At 43.2% G+C, this 23,319-nt stretch overlaps 1 protein-coding gene and 1 non-coding gene across 3 annotated transcripts in view; one reads left to right on the top strand and one right to left on the bottom strand.

The window, feature by feature from the left end:
* The window catches only part of CHCHD3 (coiled-coil-helix-coiled-coil-helix domain containing 3), a 293,839-nt gene extending 289,205 nt beyond the window's left edge, over positions 1-4,634 (bottom strand). For both annotated transcript variants that reach the window (XM_021936280.2, XM_031665149.1), the window contains exon 1: positions 4,274-4,634. In XM_021936280.2, coding sequence (XP_021791972.2) covers positions 4,274-4,354 — 81 coding nt within the window. In that variant the 5' untranslated portion in view covers positions 4,355-4,634. The remainder of the gene's footprint in view (positions 1-4,273) is intronic.
* Positions 4,635-5,229: 595 nt separating this feature from the next.
* Positions 5,230-5,334, top strand: LOC116274732. The gene has a single exon (XR_004183513.1). It is a non-coding gene; the product is annotated as a U6 spliceosomal RNA (small nuclear RNA).
* The last annotated feature ends 17,985 nt before the right edge of the window (positions 5,335-23,319 follow it).

The raw sequence follows: 23,319 nt of genomic DNA, 5'->3' as shown, positions 1-23,319 counted from the left end.
AGGGAAAAAACAAGACCCTACAAATACCATGAAAAATAACACCTGGTAGGTGAGAAGAAACTTTAAACTTAAAATTTGAAGTAGGTCCTTTCATAGATAATTAAGGACCTCAACAATATAGAGAAACACAATCTATTAATAAATTCAGCCAGGTGTAGAGGCTCACAGCTGTAATCCCAGCACTCTGGGAGGCCAAAGTGGGCAGATCACTTGAGGTCAGGAGTTTGAGACCAGCCCGGCCAACATGGTGAAACCCCCCTCTACTAAACATACAAAAAAGTTAGCAGGGCATGGTGGCACATGCCTGTAATCCCGGCTAATCCGGAGGCTGAAGTAGGGGAATCACTTGAACCCAGGAGGCGGAGGTTGCAGTGAGCTGAGATCGTGCCACTGCCCTCCAGCCTGGGCGACAGAGCAAGACTCATCTCAAATAAATAAATATTCAGCATAGTTACCAAAAGCCTCATGTTGTTCACTAAATGTTATTCTTTATACATTAAGGTAAGTGATGACTGAGCCTGGTGGAGCGGCACATGCCTGTAGTCCCAGAGAGTGGGGCAGGAGGATAACTTGAGCCCAGGAGTTGAGACCAGCTTGGGCAACACAGGGAGACTCCAACTCAAAGAAAGCTCATAATTGTCAACATATTTATATTAAGGGAATGAACCCAAGTCATTATATGAAAAAAAAAAAATGAAGATGAAATTATAGATGCTCCTTGGTTTACAATGTATTTTGCTGAAGGTAATGCCAGAAGCTGAGTTTACTGAACGCTTGTCACTTCCACACCACTGTCAAAAAATCCTAAGTCGAACCATCCTAATAGGAGACCATCTGTACTATCTTTAACGGTGTAACAGAACACAGAATTAGTTTTCCAGTAGTGACTGATTCTGTTGAATTAATAAGCTTGGTAAACGTTCATTTCTTACAACCAATGACATAAATGCTAGACAACTGGGCAAAGTTGGAAAGTTTTCTTCAGCCAAGTTGAACTAACCCAACTGTAGTTCAAAACTGAAGTTTGGTGCCTCATCGGCACCATGTTCTAACAAACTAAGCTAAAAACAATGACTTATGTACATACTGAGAATGCAGTTTCTTATCCTTCCCCAAGTCTCAGAAGGAAACAATGTGACTGTTTAAAGCCAAGAAAAATATAAAGAAATAAAAACCATCTACAACAGACCTAGACAAAAAAACACCCTCAATTAGGACGTAATGCAAGACTCCCATTTCCCAGTCCATACCCTTTTAGGTACACCTGTTGGGGTACAACATGCTCTTATTTTTATTAAAATTTGAAGTTCACATAAGTTCACGTGTCCATTCTTTTGAACAGCTCTAATAACAACTACTACTCACAAGTGCAAACACTGTCAAAATACTAGACACTGTGCTAGATACACATTATGTCAAATTCTCAAAGTAGGCTGCTTTATCCAGAAATACTAAATACGGAAACACGATGAAAAGTGACTTGTCCTGAGCCACAGGGCTAGTGAGAGGCAGAGACAGAATCCAACTCAGGTCTGCTTGGTTCCAAGGCACATGCTCTTTCCACTACACGGCACAGCATTTTCAAAGACTCTTATAACTTTGCGTGTGAAAGGAACCCTATCATAATAATGGCTGCCTTTTTAATGAAAACCTACAATGTGCCAGGTGCTTTACATACCTTACCTCATCTTCTTACAACCAGTCAAGGAAAGAGATGGTATTACCCTTTATGCATAAGGAAATAATTCGAGAAGAAGTCAGTTGTCAAAGGCCACAGGCTAATAAATACCTAACCTGCGATTTAAACGGATGTCTGCTTAACTCAAGCCAAGAAAAATACTAAGATCAACTGAAAACATTTACAAAAGACCAAGACAAAACCCACACAGGCAATCAAGTTAAGTAATAAATATCTAACCTGAGATTTAAACTGTCTGTTTAATCATAAGTTGACACTCTTTCTATCATGAGCTCAAAGAAATCAGAGTGACCTCTGTGTACCCAATACTTCAATGGATGTCACTTCTACAGGAAACTGCAACAGGCTAAGTATGGCTACAAGAAACTTACAGTGCCACCAGACTCACAGGATTTCAGGACTGGAAAACAACAGAGATCTGAGAGATGTACTCAGTCCCAATATTTTGCAGATGAGAAAACTGAAGCTCAGGGAGATTGCAAAACATTCATGTAAAAGGAGGTTTGAAGCAATGGAGACCAGCGCAAGGGCATTCCAGGTGAAGGGTATATTCTGAAGAAAAGCACAGAGGTCAAAATGAGCATGCCTGAACTGTAGCAATACAGATAAAATGTACTATATGAGAAAGAAAAACAAATGAAGAATGCTATCAAGCTATATGACCAAAGGACATTTCTTTTTAAAAAACAAAAATCTTGGCCGGGCGCGGTGGCTCAAGCCTGTAATCCCAGCACTTTGGGAGGCCGAGACGGGCGGATCACGAGGTCAGGAGATCGAGACCATCCTGGCTAACACGGTGAAACCCCGTCTCTACTAAAAAATACAAAAAACTAGCCGGGCGAAGTGGCGGGCGCCTGTGGTCCCAGCTACTCGGGAGGCTGAGGCAGGAGAATGGCGTGAACCCGGGAGGCGGAGCTTGCAGTGAGCTGAGATCCGGCCAGGCCACCGCACTCCAGCCTGGGCGACAGAGCCAGACTCAGTCTCAAAAAAAAAAAAAAACAAAACAAAAATCTTAAAAAGGTTTTTTAGACAATTTTCCCATTTTAATAGAATACATATCCCTGCTGTCACAGTTATTCCATCCAACCTTATCTAATGTTTGATATGAATCTCTGTGCTGTGGCCACATTCTTTCAATTTTGTTTGCTGTTAGCACTGTGTCTGTACTAAAGCATGAGAATATGGATTTATACATTTTTTTCTAACCAATGTCTTCTCACCCAAAACTTATTTTGTTTTGTCTTTGAATTATTTTTCACCGAGTGGCATACCGAAGGCCTAATGGCAAGTCTTAAAATCTCTGCATAGAACTTAAAAGTTTACAGTAATTTTTTACTCCAAAGAGTACTAACTGAACTACAGTAACTCAAAGAATGCAGCCTCAGATATTTTATTACAAAATGTAGTACTACTATTAATTAGTATGATATAAAGAAAGACTGGTCACAAACCAAAAACTGAGTTCAACAGTCTGAGTTTCTATAAAGAAAAGTTTAATAAATTATTCTCAAGGTAACAGTTTCAGAAGAAAAAGTTTTAAAACATTTTAAATATTTAAGAAGTTTTATTTCCTGGTAACAACTGTTAAAAATAATTTACAAATGTAATTTATTTACGCTGGTTGATAACAGAAAAAAATATATAAATTATTATAAAACTTTCTGAAGTCAAAATTGCTTTATTTACTAGGTTCAGGTATCATATGTCCAAAAATGTGAGGCTCCAAATTCAGGCGCAGCGGAGAGTGTGTTAATGAAGTTAGTGCTGGTATACTGACACCCTAGAGAAAAACCAGGTTTTCAGTTTATGTATCAGATGCATGCAAAGGGCATTTAAAAAAAATACTCTGCAACGTTGGTCAGAAATGACTACATTACTTCTACTGGTCTGAAAAACTGCAAACCTATCTCAGCCCCTATCAGACTGGCAGACACTAGTCCTGAAGCAACTGGGCCTAGTCCAAAACTCCGGCGCAGCAGGTCACAGAGGAGGCGCCTGGGAAAGAGGAGATATCAGAGAAAGTGAAGCAGGGAGAAGCCAGAAGCCACCCCAGGCAGGCCAGAAAAGACTGTGGAGGTGGGAGGGAGGATTACAGGGTGTGGGGTGCGGGTGGGAGGAGGGGGTGTTATCAGACGGAGAGCACTAAATGACACAAAACAAAGGCAATCCTTAAAATGCCAATTCACCCTGGGAGACAGGGTGTGAACAGTGGGAAAGCAGGGTTTGGAGAACCATTTCACAGACAGGTACACTGAGCCACTGAGTTTCAAATACGGTCCTGCAACAAGTGAGCAGTACAGTTACGAGTAGACCGTGAGCCCTTGCAGGGTATAATTCAACCTGGCATTCCCCGCCCGCCCCAGCAGTGCCTAGCACTTGGCACACAACCAGGAACTATCTCTGAATGAATGTCCCACGTCTTGAAACTCTGGGCTTCTTCCCAGACATCTGGGCTTCTGGCCCTACAACGCTAGGGGCCGGGACGGGAGAAACCAGGCTGAGCAGGTCCGGGGAAGATGGGGCTTTGGGGTCCGAGTCCGAGCACTGGCCCTCCGCCCGTCCACGGGCACTCACCCGGATGCCCTTCACCACGGTGATGTTCTCATTCTCGTCCGCCTCGAAGGTGACCCGGCGGGTGCTGGTGGTCCCACCCATGGCTCCGGTTCCTGACCCAGCGGAGACCTAGCGCGGAACCACGAGCACTTCGGGGCCCCCACGCCCACACGCCCGTGGAAGGGCCTGGATTCTTTTCCCGCACAGCGGGAGCAAGGCCACGACCCCAGAAGCAAGGAGAAGGCGCCGGTCCTGAGCTCCCGCCTCCTCCGGTCACGCGCCACAACAAAGACACCTCAGGTTGGTCGGAGATGCGAACTGCCCGCCTCTGTTCGGCGAGGGCGCCCGGATTGGTTCACCCGACCCGGATGCTATGGCAACAGGTGGTGTTTGATAAGCTTTCCCCGGAGTCCCTAGGTGTAGTGGGAACTGTGGTCCCGATCTGGCGCGATGGGTGCTGGGACATTCTCTCCCCGCGCCTGAGCGCGCTAAGGGAGCACGGCATTCTGGGAGTTGTGGTTTTGACTCCCCAGACGCCTAACTGGGCAACTTTTGGAAGACATAATTCTAGAAATTTAGGCCACTGAATTCAGAGACATAATCTGTCTTTCAAAGGGACTCACAGTTTAATGAGAAAGATGCATGATCCTAATTAAGCCATTCCTAGTGTTCTATACACAAATTCCTGGCTCAAAACTTAGCATTTCATTACAGTCATGGGGTCGCTTAATGAAGACTACTTCTGAGAAATGCCTCGTCAGGTGACTTTGTGATGTCTGTGGTTGTGCAAACATCATAGAGTGTACTTACACAAACCCAGATGGTGTAACCTTCTACACACCTGGGCTACTCGGTGTAACCTATTGCTCCTAGGCTACACAGACGTACAGCATGTTACTGTAGTAAATACTGTAGTGGTATTTGTGTATCCAAATACATCTAAACATAGGAAAGGTACAGTAAAAAACAGTGTAAAAGTGCTCGCTTTGGTAACACATCTAGGACAATTTGAACAATACAGAGATTAGCATGGCCCCAGAGCAAGGATGACACATGAATTTCTAAAGCAGTTCATTAAAAAAAAAAAAAAATCAAAGATAAAAAATGGTACTCTTCTATAGGGCACTTACCATGAATGGAGCTTACAGGACTGGAAGTTGCCCTGGGTGAGTCAGTGAGTGAGTGGTGAGTTGAATGTGAAGGCCTGGGACATGGCTATACAGTACTGTACCTTTTATCAACACTCTACACTTAGGCAACGCTAAATTTATTTTCAAATATTTTCATTCTTCAAGAATAACCTTAGCTTACTGGAACTTTTTAAATTTATAAACTTCTCGTTTTTGTGACTTTTTGACTCTTTAGTAACAGCTTAAAACACAAAGACACTATATAGCTGCACAAAAATATTTCTTTCTTTATATACTTATTCTATAAGCTTTTTTCTATTTTTGAAAATTTTTTTTACTTTTTAAACATTTTTGTTAAAAATTAAGACCAAAACACACGCATTAGCCGAGACCTACACAGGGTCAGGATCATCAGTATCACTGTCTTCTACCTTCACATCTTGTCCCACTGAAAGGTCTTCAGAGGCAATAACACGTATGGAGCTATCTCCTGTGATAACAGCACCTTCTGTAATACCTCCTGAAGGACCTGCCTGAGGCTGTTTTACAGTTAACTTTTTTTTAATAAGTAGAAAGAATGCACTTTAACCTAATGATAAAAAGCATAGTGTAGTAAATACTAGGCGACAGGAATTTTCCAGCTCCGTTACAATCTTACGATTCTGCCGTCAGAAATGAGGTTTTTCTTTCACTGAAACACTGTTATGCAGTACATGAATGGTGACATTTTAGTCGTAGCCATAAAATAAAAAAAGTGAACGTATGTTTGGTCCTTGTCCTTTATCTCATGAACTATGTATCTGTATTTTTTTTCTTTTTGTAAAGTAAAATTGTAAGTGCTGTGGTTTTCAAACCAATGAGAAAATACATTTCTTCAGAGAATAAATTATTTGCACCAAATATGCAGAGGATTTACTTTCCACTTTTGTGTCTCCTATTACTAGTTCAGTTACATAAGTTAGGCCATAATAGAGTTAGGCAGAGAAGAGTAAGTGATTGACAAAGACGGCATAAATTAGTGGAGGAATTAAAACAACATCAGAAAAGTTGAGATGATCTATTGTGGAAAGTTTCTATTAATAGTTCAACATTTCACCTCTATAAGACCAGTACGTAGTTATTAGGTTATCTATTTACATATTTATTTTTTGCTAAACACACTGTTACATATAAGTTTAGCCATATGACCTTAGTTTTACAGAGGCAGATGATTCTCAGTAGAAATCAGGTTAATGATGGTACTGTTCTTCTATTAACCCCTCTCAACATTAAAAGCAGTGGGCCACAACACACCGTGGCATTCTCTTATGCCAAAGACATTTACAGTGCAGTCACATTTTTGAGCTTCAATTATGTGCTGATCTATTACTGTATGAATCCAATTATGTGCTGATCTATTACTGTATTAATCTGTTTTTGGTTTTTGTTTTTGTTTTTTTTCTGAGATAGAGTCTCGTTCTGTCGCCAGACTGGAGTTCAGTGGCACAATCTCGGCTCACTGCAACCTCCGCCTCCCAGGTTCAAGCGATTCTCCTACCTCAGCCTCCAGAGTAGCTGGGACTATAGGCATGTGTCACCACGCCCAGCTAATTGTTTTTGTATTTTTAGTAGAGACAGGGTTTCACCATGTTGGCCAGGACGGTCTCAATCTCCTGACCTTGTGATCTCCCCGCCTCAGCCTCCCGAAGTGCTGGGATTACAGGCGTGAGCCACCGCGCCCAACCTTACTGTATGAATCTTTAGAGCAGAAACTATATCTTTTTAATCTCTATATCCCTGGTCAGTAGCAGAATGTTGATTACATCTCATCATTATATTATTTTCAAATTTTACTATGTTACTTTGCAGTTATGAGACTACGTGCTACTTCGTACTTGTTCTCAAGTTTCTTTTTGTTTGTTTGTTTGTTGTTGTTGTTTGGGTTCTTTTGAGGGAGGGTCTTGCTCTGTTGCCTAGGCTAGCGTGCAGTGACCCATGCACCACTTACTGCAGCCTCAACCTCCCAGGTTCAAGCAATCCCTCCCAGTTCAGCCTCCCCAGTAGCTGTGACTACAGGTGTGTGCCATCACACTTGGCTGCGGTCTCACTATGTTGCCCAGGCTGGTCTCAAACTCCTGAACTCAAGCAACCTTCCTGCCTCAACCTCCCAAAGTGCTGGAATTACAGGCATGTGCCACCATGCCCAGCCTAACTCTTTCTTCTACTGGGAACTAGAGCTCCCAGGAATTACAACTTTCATTTTTTGGGGACCCTCCCCTCCACAAACACACTCTCACTTATTACCCCAACATATAGGGCATATCGGAGGTTCCACATAAAATAAATGCTCAACAAGCACTTGCCAAAATAACCAAGTACAAAGAAAGTGTTTCTTGGAGAGAATAGAGAGATGAAGGAACCACTAGTTGTCTTAAATATATTTATCTCCTTAGAATATTAAATAGAATTATTTCAACCAAATATATTAAAGATGATGAATACTAAGCATGAGAAGATAGTGGAGTGCCTTCACTGTTTATGATACAAAAACATATAAGTGGTCTTATCAAACAGACAATCCAAAAATATTTTAGACATCCTAATGCATTTTAACCAACATTACAAATATGCCTTCTGAGTTTAAAAAAAAAATTCAATGCAATCTTTAAAAAAAAAAGAAAGAAAAAAAAAAAAAAAGCCTTCTCTACCAATATTGTTCTATCCATGTCAATTTCCAGGCCAGTCATGTCTATGCAATCCCTTCTTGAGCTACCCAGAACCTGTGACCTCCTTTCTTTCTGGCTACAGCTTATTAATGGTCATCTAATCCAAAGGCAGCATTTACTAGCCAGATACCTATGAATTAGAATGCAAAGCTTTGGCCGGGCACGGTGTCTCATGCCTGTAATCCCTGCACTTTGGGACGCCAAGGCAGGCGGATCACGAGATCAGGAGATCGAGACCATCCCGGCTAACATGGTGAAACCTCGTCTCTACTAAAAATACAAAAAACTAGCCGGGCGTGGTGGCGGGTGCCTGTAGTCCCAGCTACTTTGGAGGCCGAGGCAGGAGAATGGCATGAACCCGGGAGGCGCAGCTTGCTGTGAGCTGAGATTGCGCCACTGCAATCGAGCCTGGGTGACAGAGCGAGACTCCATCTCAAAAAAAAAAAAAGAAAGAAAAGAGAAAAGAATGCAAAGCTTTGCCCTAAGAAAAATAATAGCTAACACTTGAGCTACTCAGATTCTCTGTGTCTTTCTCCCTTTTCTCTATCTCCGTATTCACTTTCTCAAATTTAAACTAGAAAATTCAGAGCATACAAAAAGATACCAATAAGAGAAGTTATAACACTGAGTCTGTACCATGAAGAATGATGGCAAACTAAGGATAGGTGGAAGAAGAAACTGCAAGAAAAATAAAAGTCATGCAGACTGGAAAGGAAGAAGTAAAACTACCTCTATTCAAAGATGACATGATCTTACAAATAGAAAAATCTTACAGAATCCACTGCAAAACTAATTAGAAATAATAAAAAAAAAAAATTCAGCAAGTTTTCAGGATACAAAATCAACATACAAAAATCAATTGTAGCCGGGCACAGTGGCTCACATCTGTAATTTCAGCACTTTGGGAGGCCGAGTCGGGCAGATCACCTGAGGTCAGGAGTTCGAGACCAGCCTGGCCAATATAGTGAAACCCCGTCTCTACTAAAAATGCAAGAATTAGCTAGGCATGGTGGTGGGCACCTGTAATCCCAGCTACTGGGAAGGCTGAGGCAGGAGAATTGCTTGAACCCGGGAGGCAGAGGTCACAGTGAGCGGAGATGGCACCACTGCACTCCAGCCCAGGTGAGACTCCATCACGAAAAAAAAAAATTAATTGTATTTCTATACACTGGCAATTAACAAGCCAAAAATTAAACAAAGAGAGCAATTCCATTTATAATAGTATGAAAAACAACTCAAATGTCCATTAATTGATGAATGGAAAAACAAAATGTAATATATCTAGAAAATGGAATATTAGCCGGGCCCGGTGGCTCAAGCCTGTAATCCTAGCACTTTGGGAGGCCGAGACGGGCGGATCACGAGGTCGGGAGATCAAGACCATCCTGGCTAACACGGTGAAACCCCGTCTCTACTAAAAAATACAAAAAATTAGCCGGGCGAGGTGCCGGGCGACTGTAGTCCCAGCTACTCGGGAGGCTGAGGCGGGAGAATGGCGTAAACCCGGGAGGCGGAGCTTGCAGTGAGCTGAGATCAGGCCACAGCACTCCAGCCTGGGTGACAGAGCGAGACTCCGTCTCAAAAAAAAAAAAAAAAAAAAAAAGGAATATTAATGGGTGATAAAAAGGGAGAAAGTACTGATATATACTACAGTATGGATGAACCTCAAAATCATTATGCCAAGTGAAAGAAGCCAGGCACAAGAGGCCACATATTGCATAATTCCATTTAAATGAAATGTTCAAAATAGGCAAGTCTATGGAAAACAAAAGAAGATTAGGCTTAGAGAAGGTAGGAGGGGGTGAGATGTAAAGTAACTTCTAATTGATACATGGTTTCTTTTGAAGGAGTGATAAAAATGCCTAAAATTAGATTGTGATGGTTGCACAATGTTATAAGTATACTGAAATTTATTCAATTGTACACTTTAAAGGGATGATCTTTATGACATGTAAATTACATATTAGTAACACTATTAAAAAGTATTAGCTAGGCATAGTGGTTTGCACATGTAGTCCTATGTATTCTGGAAGCTGACATGGGAGGATCACTTGAGCCCAGGACTTGGAGGCCACCATGAGCTATAAATGCACCCCTGCTCTCCAGCCTGGGCAACAGAGCAAGACCCTGTCTCTAAATAAATAAGCAAAGCTGTTAAAGAATGTATAGTTATTAAGATAATGTATGAAAAATTTTTTTGAAAAATAATTTATAGTTATTTAAACATGATAGAAATTATTTATCATTAAAGTCCAAATCGTTTGTTTTTTTATTTTAAACGAGAAAAAAAAAAGAAGAAAACCATGAGCAGCTTTGTAATAGTGAAATAGAAGCCAGTTAAAAGGGAGACTAGCATAAAGCAAGCCCTTAAAAATTAGTTTAGTCTTGGTCGGGCGCGGTGGCTCATGCCTGTAATCCCAGCACTTTGGGAAGCTGAGGTGGGCGGATCACGTGAGATCAGGAGTTTGAGACCAGCCGGGAGAACATGGTGAAACCCTGTCTCTACTAAAAATACAAAAATTAGCCAGGCCTGGTGGCAGGCACCTATAATCCCAGCTACTTGGGAGGCTGAGGCAGGAGAATCACTTGAACCTGGGAGGCGGAGATTGCAGTGAGCTGAGATTGTACTACTGCACTCTAGCCTGGGCAACAGAGTTAGACTTTGTCTCAAAAAAAAAAAAAAAATTAGTTTAGCCTCACAAATACAGAGCACTGATGTGAAGACCCAGGACTCTAGAAGCTTCTAGGGATGTCTAGAATTCAGAAAGTCCTTGCAACTGTAGTCTTTATAATGGCCGGCTCTGTCTAAGCTGCTGGGCTTCTGGAGGCCCAGCCGTACAACACTTCCTAGGTTCTGGGGCACATACAGCCTTACCAGAGGATCTTCCCATCATATGAGCCTTCCCAAATATCAACAACAATAATGCAACACATTTTCTTCCGTCTCTGCCCAGGAAACCAGCACTCTAAGTATTGAATGTCAGCAGTTTGCTTTGATGCAGAGCCGAGCACTGAGCAGCAATTTGGTTTTTCACAAATCTTAGCTTGATCACTAAGCAATATTACCTGCCAACTCCTCTGTTCTTTGTGATTTTTCCCTTTCCCACCACGTCAAATCTTTGGAATGAATGCTGGAAAAAAGAGAAAGAAGGAAAAGAAGGAGAGAGGGAAGAAAGGAAAAATCCAGTCATCCCTAATGATCTCCTTCCCCTAAAAAGAAAAATATATGTATACCTAAACTTCCAAATAAGCCAGGTACAGTTGCTCACAACTGTAACACTTTGGGAGGCCGAAATGGGAGGATCACTTGAGCGCAGGAGTTCACAACCAGCCTGGGCAACTTCAAGACCAGCCTGGGCAACCTGGCAAGACCCCATCTCTACAAAAAACACAAAATGTACTTGGTGATGTGCACCTGTCATCTCACCTACTGAGGAAGCTGAAGTCCAAGGATCATCTGAAACCAGGAGGTCTACGCTGCGGCGAGCCATGATCATGCCACTGCACTCCAGCCTGGGTGACAGAGTGAGACCCTGTCTCAAAATAAATAAATACATAAAAATGAACTTTCAAATGACTCAAGCAGACAAAAATTACAGAAGGTTTGCTCTATATACGCCAATTTTTCAATCTCAACTTTAAACAAAAAGTAGGAAAAGGCCTAATCCTGGTGACCTCACTTCTGCCACTCCTTCGCACACCGCTTGACTGTCCCTGCTCTGCTTGGTGGGAGTGTAGAAAGATATGGATGAGAAGCAAAGGTAAAAATAGAAAGAATGTGACATGTGATAATGATAATGAGGGCTAAGGAGGAGAGAGACCTGTTCTTGGTCCCCAGCTAGAAAAGCTAATCATTGTGCTTTTCGTCATGGCCCCCTCCCCAGCAATTCTGAGTAGCACGCTAGCTGCACAGTAGAGCACTTGGATTCTATGGCCTGTGCTGAAATAGAATATGGATCTAATGATGGTGTTTTCTGAGCCAAAAATTGAAGCAATTGCTCTATTATTTGTGAACTTAAAGAGACAATGAAATCAGTCCTTGAAATCAGGATTATCCTGCAAAATCTAGGACATATAGTTGCCATAGTTATAGCAAACCAATTAAAATCACTGAAAAGTGCTTCATGTGTTCAGCAATCAATACAGAGACATTCTGAAAATATGGACTAAGACGTATTTGACAAGCCATAATAGAACATCAGCTTTAAAACTTTTTCCACCAATTATTGTTTGTAGAATCATATAAAAACAACGAAGCCCTACAACAGCATTGTGTGTGTGTGTGTATGTGTGTTTGTGTGCGCACGCACATGTGGGTGCATGCATATGTGCTTATGTGACATATTTTGAATATAAGAATTTTGAGCAGCACGCTTGAAAAGATTAAAAACTCAAAATGGCATAAAACAAGTCATCAATAATTAGAAAGCATTTACAAGTACAGTATAACTATGCAACTTTGAAAATACCCACAGTTATGGCATGAATCACAGTCTCCCTTTAGTAGCCATAATGATCAAGTGATTTCGTGCATTGATCAAGTAGAACTGATTTACTGTACTGCCTGTGTGTCATAAAATCATGAGACAGAGATCCCCCATGTTTCAGAAACCACTCCATCTATCTTTGATTTTCAACTAACAGTACTTTTGTGATAAGGTTTGGCTGTGTCCGCATCCAAATCTCACCTTGAATTGTAATAATCCCCACGAGTCAAGGGTGGGACCAGGTGGTGATAATTGAATCACGGGGGCGGTTTCCCCCGTACTATTCTCGTGATAGTGAGTGAGTTCTCAGGAGATCTGATGGTCTTATAAGGGGCTTTTCCCCCTTCAGCTCGGCAATGCTTCTTGCTGCTGCCCTGTGAAGAAGAATGCGTTTGCTTCCCCTTCCACCGTGATTGTAAGTTTCCTGAGGCCTCCCCAGCCATGCTGAACTGTGAGTCAATAATTACCCACTCTTGAGTATGTCTTTATTAACAGTGTAAGAACAGATGAATACACTTTGCTACTAAGTCCTTGTTCATGGTAAATTGTATATGCTATGCCATGCCATGTCTTAGGATGGGCTCTGGTGACCATTCAGTTTAACAGACATCACTTAATGCTCGATAGCTAAAGTAAATCTTACACACAGGTCATAACTTTGCAGTTCACCAGGAAGATTTTTTTGGTACCTCTGGCATAAAGTTTATTCTAGAGTAAAGCCTCACCAAATGAACAGCAGGTTTCTAAAAGGCCACTCTCTGTCCTTTCCTGGACGTTCTTCTGCTTTGCTTTTGTCATTTTTACTTTTTTTTCTCTGACACTTTATTTCTTTTCTCCTCATCTTATATTCATCAACATACAGTGGCTGAAATACTGAGTCTAAGGGCATAGAAGGAGGGGTGGCAGTGAGTGGGGAGAAGTGTGCGCGGAGTAAGAAGCAAACTCAGCCCGGCTCCTGCATCTTCTAAACTCAAGCCCTGCCAGAGTTCCAAGGTCTTTTGATTTCCTTTGTGTTGGATTTAGAGTGATCATCTCTGATGAACAGAGACCGAGCCAGAAGAGACTCATTTCTCATCTCCATGCCTTAAACAAGCACAAACATTCCATCTGTCATCTCTCCTGGATGGCTCCTCTGGCCTTGATGAATTTTCAAGCCATTTTTATTTGAGAGCACAGGGACATTCTCCTAACCTTTTAACAATGTCTACCTGTCATGGAGCTTGAGAGATTTCAGAAATGCAGGCTGTTAGCCTCTTTACTTCCAAATAACAAATGCTTGAAATGCATCAAGGTTATATGGGCACTTCTGCAGAGAAATGCCTGTTTATTGATGGTAATAGTGTAGAAATGTCCCTAAGTACACATTCTACACAGCTGGTCCTCACCCAAGTGTGCTGCCTTGTTTGGTTCCACTTTTGCAGCAGCTCAAGGAGGCACCCAAGATGGGCACATCCTAAGCCTCTCAACTCCAGTGAAACTGCGGTTTACTCATGTTCCAAAGCATAATGGATTCCAACCTTCGGCCTAGAACAAGAGTTGATAAAATGCAATTCTTTTATTAGAACTCAAGGAGCCGAGCCTGGGCTTGGTGGCTCACACATGTAATCCCAGCACTTTGGAAGGCCAAGGCAGGCAGATCAGTTGAGTTCAGGAGTTTGAGACAGCCTGGCCAACATGGTGAAACTCCCTCTCTACTGAAAATACAAAAATTAGCCAGGTGTGGTGGTGCACACCTGTAATCCCAGCTACTCAGGAGACTGAGGCAGGACAATTGCTTGAACTGAGAGGTAGAAGTTGTAGTGAGCCAAGATTGTGCCACTGCTCTCCAGCCTGGGCAACAGAGCCAGATTCTAGTCTCAAAACAAACAAACAAACAAAAAAACTCATGGAGCCAGTCACAGTGGCTCATACCTGTAATCCCAGCACTTTGAAAGCCTGAAGCAAGAGGATCACTGGAGCCCAGGAGTTTGAGACCAGCCTAAACAACAAAGCGAGCCCTCCTCTCCACAAAAAAAAATTAGGGAGGTGTAGTGGTGCAGCCTTGGGAGGTTGAGGCAGGAGAATCACTTGAGCCTGGGAGGTTGAGGTTGCAGTGAGCACCACTGCACTCCAGCCTGGGCAACATAGTGAGATCCTGTCTCAAAAACAAAAACTCATGAGACTTTCAAGTGGAAGCAACCTTAAAAACCATCTAACCTTCCTCTTTATGTCACACATGAAAGAATCAAGACTCAGAGAGGCTGAGTGAGTTGCCCAAGGCCACACAGCCTGGTTACATCAGGGCCTGGCAAGAGTCCATATCTCCAAGCATTCCATCTGGTACTCTGCTGCCGGCTATGTTGTCTCTCGTGGGAAACTGCCCTCATGAGCCCTATGTGCAGGACTTTGGTGCTGGATAAAGGATACTGCAGCAGCTACTGGAGCTGTGGCAAACGTGATTGCTAAGTGGAGGGATGGTGCACAGTTGTGAGGTGGCAATGCAGGCCTCTGGTACAGGGGTGACTTGGGCCTGGCGTGAATCAATACACCTTCCCCATGGGAATACTGGGGAAGGAGTACTGGCTTCATTCAATTCATTAGCTAATGACCCAGCAATTCTACTCCCGGGGATACACATAATAGAAATGAATGTTTATTTCTACCAACAGACACATGTAGGAATATTTATTACAGCTTTATTTACAAGAGCCCGAAGCAGAAAATAGCCCAAATGTCATCAGCTTTAGAATAGATAAATTATATATTCACAGAATGGAATGCTATACTACAACAACAAAAAAATTAAAATTAAAATAAACTATTGCTATACTCAACAACATAGGTGAATATCATAGGCATAATGTTAAACAAAAGAAGCCCAACATAGAAGAATACAGCCTGCGTAAGACCATTTACATGGTGTTTAAGAACAGGCAAAATAATAATAATAATAATTATTATTATTATTATTATTATACTCACCACTACACTAAAGAGGAAGGAACAGGCAAAATTAATATTTGGTGATAAATATCAGAGAAGTGGTTGCCTTTGAGCATTGTTTTCTGCATGTTGCCACATAAAGCAATCTTACTGAGAAACTGTGTACACCTCCCCTGTGTACCAAAGTCACCCACATTTTCCCAGTCTTTAGGGTAGCATAGGGTGGTCATTGCACAAGACCAGGAATACTTGGTCCCTTCGGTTTCTGGGGTAGGAGGTAGAGACTGGCTCAGGGGTTATGGGGGTCTCTGAGGGCACTGACCAGGAACAAAAACTATAGAGAATGGGTTGGAGCCTGAGGAATTATTTGAATGTATTGGGTCTTGATGGCTGCTGAATGGCAGAAGGAAAGTCATTTACTCCCAAGACTTGGCTGTTTGGCTGGGCATGGTGGCTCACGCCTATAATCCCAGCACTTTGGGAGGCTGAAGCGGGTGGATCACCTGAGGTCAGGAGTTCAAGACTAGCCTGGCCAACATAGTGAAACCCCATCTCTGCTAAAAATACAAAAATTAGGTGAGCGTGATGGCACACATCTGTAATCCCAGCTACTTGGGAGGCTGAGGTGGGAGGATCACTTGAGCCTGGGAGTTCAAGGCTGCAGTGAGCCATGATCACACCACTGTACTTCAGCCTGGGTGAAGAGCAAGACCCTGTCTCAAAAACTAGAAATGAAAATCACCTATAAATAACTACCCATAAAGACTACTTCTAATATATTAATAATATGCACACATATAACCTTTTTTTCTCCAAGAAATATGGGACCATATAGTATAAATTGTTCTTAACCTGCTGGGTCTTTTGCTTAATGCATTGTGATTCACTTTTCCATGTTATTAAAATGGTTTTTTTTTTGTTTGTTTGTTTTTTGTTTTTTTGTTTTTGAGACGGAGTCTTGCTCTGTCACCCAGGCTGGAGTGCAATGGCTCGGTCTTGGCTCACTGCAACCTCCGCCTCCCCGGTTCAAGCGATTATCCTGCCTCAGCCTCCCGAGTAGCTGGGATTACAGGCATGCACCACCATTCCTGGATAATTTTTGTATTTTTAGTAGAGACGGTTGGCCAGGATGGTCTCAAACTGCTGACCTCGTGATCCGCCCACCTCAGCCTCCCGAAGTGCTGCGATTACAGGCGTGAGCCACCATGCCTGGCTAAATGTTCTTTTACAATAGTATTTTTAATCATTGTATAGTGTTACTTTGTGTAAAAAATCTTATTTATTAATCCAATTTCCTACTATTGGGCATTTAGGAATTTTTTTCTCTAAGTTTTAAAACATTAACTTCTGTTTTGTTTTTTTTTGGAGATAGACTCTCGCTCTGTCACCCAGGCTAGAGTGCAGTGGTGTAATCTCGGCTCACTGCAACCTCTGCCTCCTGGGTTCAAGCGATTCTTCTGCTTCAGCATCCCTAGTAGCTGGGACAACAGGCGAGCGCCACCACACCTGGTTAATTTTTGTATTTTTATTAGAGACGGAGTTTCACCATATCGGCCAGGCTGGTCTCGAACTCCTGACCCGGTGATCCTCCTGCCTTGGCCTCCCAAAGTGCTGGGATCACAGGTGTGAGCCACCACACCCAGCCCTTTATTTATTTATTTATCTATTTTGAGACAGGGTCTTGCTCTGTCACCCAGGCTGGAGTGCAGTGGCACGATCTCAGCTCACTGCAAGCTCCACCTCCCAGGTTCTAGTGATTCTTCCACCTCAGCCTCCCGAGTAGCTGGGACTACAGGCATGTGCCACTACGCCAGGCTAATTTTTTGTATTTTTAGTAGAGATGGGGTTCGCCATGTTGGCCAGGATGGTCTCCATCTCCTCTTCTCAAGTGTTTGGCCCACCTCAGCCTCCCAAAGTGTTAGGATTGTAGGAGTGAGCCACCGCGCCCGGCCTAAAACATTAACATTATTAACAATTATGTTGATGAAGATTCTTGCAGGCAACTCACTGTGCATATTTATGATTATCCCCTAGGATAAGTTCCTAGCAATGAAATTACTGGGGACAAGAGTATGCACAGTGTCAGCTCTCTCATGTGTCTTGCCTCTGTATGCTGAAACAATTTATGGTTCAGGGACGTACAACAGTTGTTTCCTGTATCCCTAATGACGCTGAATACATCATTTTTCAAACCATTGCCAATTTGGTAAGCAGAGATCAGTAGCTCAAATTTTAATATGCATTTATTTTATTATTAGCAAGGTTGAACATTTTTTACATACATATTTTTTTGTATTATTTGTATTTCGTCATATGTCAATTCATGTTCTTTGTCCATTTTTCTATGGGTATACTCATCTTTTCTAAAATATTATTTTAATTAATTATGGTTTTTAACTTAATACTATTTATCTTTACTTTTTAATTATTCATCTTTAAAATGTATAATTATCATTTTAATTTATAACATTACTTACAATTTTGTTTTATACTACTAGTTATGACTTTATACTCTAAGCCATTTTATATCTATTTTTAATTGTTAATCTTTCAAATTTGTTCTCATTTTTTATAATTGCTGTTATCTAATTTGAGCCTTTCGAAATACTTTTTTCAATCATTTTATTGCCTTATATTATTTTTTTATCCCCTTCTTATTTCTCTTGAAAATCATCTCCTCTGTTTTTAATTATCTCTTTTAATGACTTTTAAACTAGTAGGAGAAAAAGTGGTAAGAGAAACAGTAAGTGTGGGGAGAGTCTATGATGTTCTAGAGAGTTTGGGAGCCTTCTTTCCCTAGCTGCCCTGAGGCTATTCTTCCACTGGACTTCTTTTCCTTCCAAGGCTGGTTTCCCTGTCCTCAGGGACCCACAGAGCAATCCTCCTGACCACAGCCTGTGTATGTGTCTGTAGGAATGCCATTGTCTCTGGACCTCTGCCTCCACACCTTTCATGGAGAGCTATGAGATGATCAGCAGGGTCCCTGACACACACGGCCGCTAGATTTGGGGCAAGCTGTGCCAACAATATTCCAGGAGAAAGGAGGGGAGGGTAGGTGGAAGAAGACACCTAGGGAAGGGCACTGTGCAAATTGCCTTCCTCCTAACTGTGGAGAGAAAACCAAGGGGTGTCGCATCTCCAAAACAGCTCCCACTCTCCTTCCTTGTACTGTGAGCTCCTTGAAGGCAGGGACTGTGTCTTCTTCAATTTTTATATTCAGTCCGTACTGGATCCCTAGTCTATGCATGCATGTTTGTTAAATGAATTAGTTAATGTGAACCAAGTATGTTCCCTTTTCTAAAGAGCCAGCATCATGTGGTGGGGTCAGAAACCTTAGGTTGTAACTCCAGCTTTCTAATTAGTAAAGTAAGACCTATAGCGAGATCATGGATATAATGTTTAATTTCTCTAATTGTTGGCTTTCTCATCTCTAAAAAAAAAGGATAACATCTAACCAATCTACTTTATAAGGGTAAAATAAGGAAAACTGTATAGGTTGTTATAGAGATTTCAGAAGACACTTCTCAAAAGAAGACACTTACGTGGCCAAGAAACATATGAAAAAAAGCTCAACATCATTGATCATTACAGAAATGTAAATCAAAACCACAATGAGATACCATCTTATGCCAGTCAGAATGGTGATTATTAAAGTCAAGAAACATCCCAGCACTTTGGGAGGCCAAGGCAGTTTAAATGTAAAAGTCATTTAAATGTAAAAGTTGTTTGGGAAAGTTTAATTAGAATACACAATAACGAAGAGATGAGTGCCCTTTTTCCTCACTCTTGCCCGATACTCAGGTATGTGTGGTCCACTCAGCAGGTCCTGTTGTAGGTTCTTGTCACACAACCAGGAAAGATCAGGCATGCAGACACTTTGAAGGGTGAGGAGTTATAGAATTTATTGAGGGAAAAGGAAAAAGACTCTCAGCAAAGCAAGAGGGGTTCCTGTTAATAGGCCAGCGTCTTACAGATTGCATTTCAGGTCACCACCCAGGAACAGGAGAGGCCAGGCTCCTCCCCACTGCAAATGGCACAAACTTCCTGAGGCCCCACCCCATCCTCCCAGTGTGCAGGCTGGTTGGAAATTTTCCAGGGAGCCCTTTTTATTGGCTGTCTCAGTCCAATTGTCCTTTGTCTCCATCCTACACCTGGGCAGATGGAGCTACTCAGTGGAGGCAGAGGCACCAGGCTGGGTGAATCTCTGTGGGAAAGGCCTAGGTTGACTCCAAGAGAGACCAGCAGAGGGGAGGAGGGAAGGGGGTAAGAGAGGCCTCAGGGGCAGGGAAGATGTGATGGAGGAAGGCTGCAGAGAAGGTCCCAGGGGTTAGGGGTTGGAGAACAGAGTGACAAGAGAGATAGGGAAATTCAGTCAACCTTTCTGTGGACTGTGAACTGGCTCCACATCATTCTTTTTCGTAGATGCCAGTTTTGTCTGTCAGGGTTCTCCAGAGAAATTGAACCGGTAGGAGATATAGATGACAGAGATAGAGGTAGAGAGGTAGATGTGTGCTGGGCATGGTGGCTCACGCCTGTAATCCCAGCACTTTGGGAGTCCGAGGCGGGCGGATCACCTGAGATCAGGAGTTCGAGACCAGCCTGGTCAACATGGTGAAACCCCATCTCTACTAAAAACTACAAAAATTAGCCAGGCGTGGTGGTGTGTGCCTGTAGTCCCAGCCACTCAGGAGGCTGAGGCATGAGAATGACTTGAACCTGAGGGTTGGGGGTTGCAGTGAGCCAAGATCGTGCCATTGCACTATAGCCTGGGCAACAGAGTGAGATTCTGCCTCAAAAAACCAATAAACAAAAGTAAATAAAATAAAAACAAATACAAGGACCAGGATCACTCTATGGATTAAGGAGGTGCTGCGCAAGTATTAGGTTGGTGCAAAGGTAATTGCAGTGTTTGCCATTATTTCAACCCCAATTACTCTTCTTCAATATTTTTGCTGATTAAAATTATAGAGTGAGAAGAGGAAGAGAAAGTAATTGGGCAGCTGGGCCTTCTGGCTCTGCCCTTAGAGGATTCTGGGGAGAGAGCCTTCTCTCTGAGGGTGGGCAATCTAAAAGTGTACGTCCCGGCGTGCAAAGCTGATCCAAAGGGAGCACTGGCGTCTTCAGACAGCACTTTGGTGCTTGATGTGTGTGTAGTAACTTAGTCCAAGCATCTGCAAAGTCCAAGCATCTGCAAAGTCCAAGCATCTGCAAAGTCCAAGTGATCTATTCATTTGTAAATGATAATACCTCCCAAGAGGAAAGAGAAGGCCAGGAGGGACACAGAGAAGCAAGCTGACTCCAGCAATGGAAGAAAGAAAATGCTCCAAAGGCTCCTTGGGTAGCCCGTAGCCGGGTCCTCTGAGGAAGAACTCGCCTTCCTGCAGCATTGGCTTCTTTGGGTCCCGAATGCAGGCTGCTCAAAGCCCTGTGTCTCAGGGCCTCTTCTTTTTTCTTTTTCTTTCTTTCTTTTTTTTTGAGACAGTGTCTGGCACTGTTGCCCAGGCTGGGGTGCAGTGGCGCAATCTCCACTCACTGCAACCTCCACCTCCAGGGTTCAAGTGACTCTCCTGCCTCAGCCTCCCGAGTAGCTGGGATTACAGATGCCCACCACTACACCTGGCTAATTTTTTGTATTTTGTATTTTTTTCATTTCATTTCATTTATTTATTTATTTATTTTTGTATTTTTAGTAGAGATGGGGTTTCACTATGTTGGCCAGGCTGGTCTTGAACTCCTGACTTCATGATCCACCCGCCTCGGCTCCCAGAGTGCTGGGATTACAGGCGTGAGCCACCGCATCTGGCCCCAGGGCCTCTTCTTTTTTTTTTTTTTTTTTTTTTTTGAGACTGAGTCTGGCTCTGTCGCCCAGGCTGGAGTGCAGTGGCCGGATCTCAGCTCACTGCAAGCTCCGCCTCCCGGGTTTACGCCATTCTCCTGCCTCAGCCTCCCGAGATGCTGGGACCACAGGCGCCCGCCACTTCGCCCGGCTAGTTTTTTGTATTTTTTAGTAGAGATGGGGTTTCACCGTGTTAGCCAGGATAGTCTCGATCTCCTGACCTCATGATCCGCCCGTCTCGGCCTCCCAAAGTGCTGGGATTACAGGCTTGAGCCACCGCGCCCGGCCTTGAGCCACCGCGCCCGGCCGGGCCTCTTCTATAGAGAGGGCAGCCTGACAGGAGGAAAAAGAGGCAGCCACTTCCTGGGCCCCCATCTACCCTCACCCCATCCCCACTGAAGCATCACGGATCACCCATGGACCGTTGAAGCCCTCTTGGCCTTCCCGGAGTAGATTTCCTGGATGGGGATGCCGTCCTCCAGACACCCCTTCCCAAGCTGCGTGCTATAAACTGAATCCCCAGCATGGAAAACAAAAGCTTTGCCGGCCCACAAATCACTTTTAATGATCCCTGAAAGAAACCATCAGTACACCTCAGGCAGAGATCTGGAAGTCTGGAGGTATGGCTACAAAAACACAAGGTGAGGAAGGTGACATATCAAGGCTCATTTCACTTGGGCAGCATCTCTGTTGCTTTCTTTCATGGATCATTGTGTTTGCCTCTTTGTCTGCCGGGAGGTAGAGATGCATCTTACCTGAACACATTAGGAATTTATAGTTAATCTTGAGCTGTGATGAGCCTTATCCATCTCGATATTGGTACCATACTTGGAACTGTGCTGCCTGTGTGTTCAGACAGAGAGATTCGATTATAAACAAAATGCCTGCAACAAATGCCAGCCTTCTCCTATTAGAATGTTAAATGGTCACTGTAGCTGTGAGCGCAGAAGGAAAAGCTATTGTCAGCTCCCTCCACCCCTCACCCTACTTCATTTCTTCTGCCCTGCCTTCCCCAGCCTCTTAGGGATCTGGTGTGGTGATGAAATTCGGTCCTCACCTTTTTAGCCTGGCCACAGTCCCCTCCCAGGTTTAAGTAGATTCCAGAGTGCTAGAGCCCATTCGACAGAGAGGAAGTGCATCAACTTTTATAGCCCTGATTTAATATCACAAATATGGTAAATCATATTTTCAAAAAATGGCCAGAGCCATATTTCCAATATTTCTGGTCCCATGTTCTTTCCTGAACTTTTCACTCCCTATTAAGGAGTGGAGTCTGCTTTCCCCTTCCTCCGAACCTGGTTGGGCTTTCTGACAGCTTCAGTGAATAGAGCGCAGCAGATGAGATCCTGTACGGCTTCTGCAAGGCTGGGTTATAAAAAGCAATATTGCTTCTGCCTGGTTCTCTCTTTCTCAAGATGCCAAGCTTTGGAGCCCAGCCACCATGCTGTGGGGAACCCCAGGCCACATAGAGAGGCCGTGTGTGGTTGTTCCAGCTGACAGTCCCTGCTAAGGTCCCAGCTTCCAGCTGGCAGCACCCACCAGACCTGGGAGTGAGTGAGACTTCAGATGATTCCAGCCTTGACACACCCCAGCGTGTGTGGGTGGAGCACAGATGAGCTACCCCTGCTCAGCCCTCCCCAAATAGCAATTCGTGAGCAAAATTAATGCCCTATTGTTTCAAGCCATAAAGTTATAGGGTAGTTTTGTTGCAACAGGCATAGCAACTGGAATAATGACTCTTCTAGCTCTGGAATCTAGAAGCCTGAAAAGACTACTGCGTTTCTCACTCACTGAGTCAGGTCAATCTCAAGCCAGGCCCAGAAAGCCAAACACTGCATAATCTCACTTACAAGTGGAATCTAAAAAAGTTGAACTCACAGAGGCAGAGAGTTGAACAGAAGTTGCCAGGGGATGGGGAGTGGGGAAAATGGGAGATGTTGGCCAAAGGGTACGAATTTTCAGTTATAACATGAACAAGTTCTGGGAT

The sequence above is a fragment of the Papio anubis genome, chromosome 4 (genome assembly GCF_008728515.1).
Source record: "Papio anubis isolate 15944 chromosome 4, Panubis1.0, whole genome shotgun sequence".
Lineage (NCBI taxonomy): Eukaryota > Metazoa > Chordata > Mammalia > Primates > Cercopithecidae > Papio > Papio anubis.
Note: the sequence above shows the minus strand (reverse complement) of the source record. Positions and strands in the feature narration are given on the sequence as shown.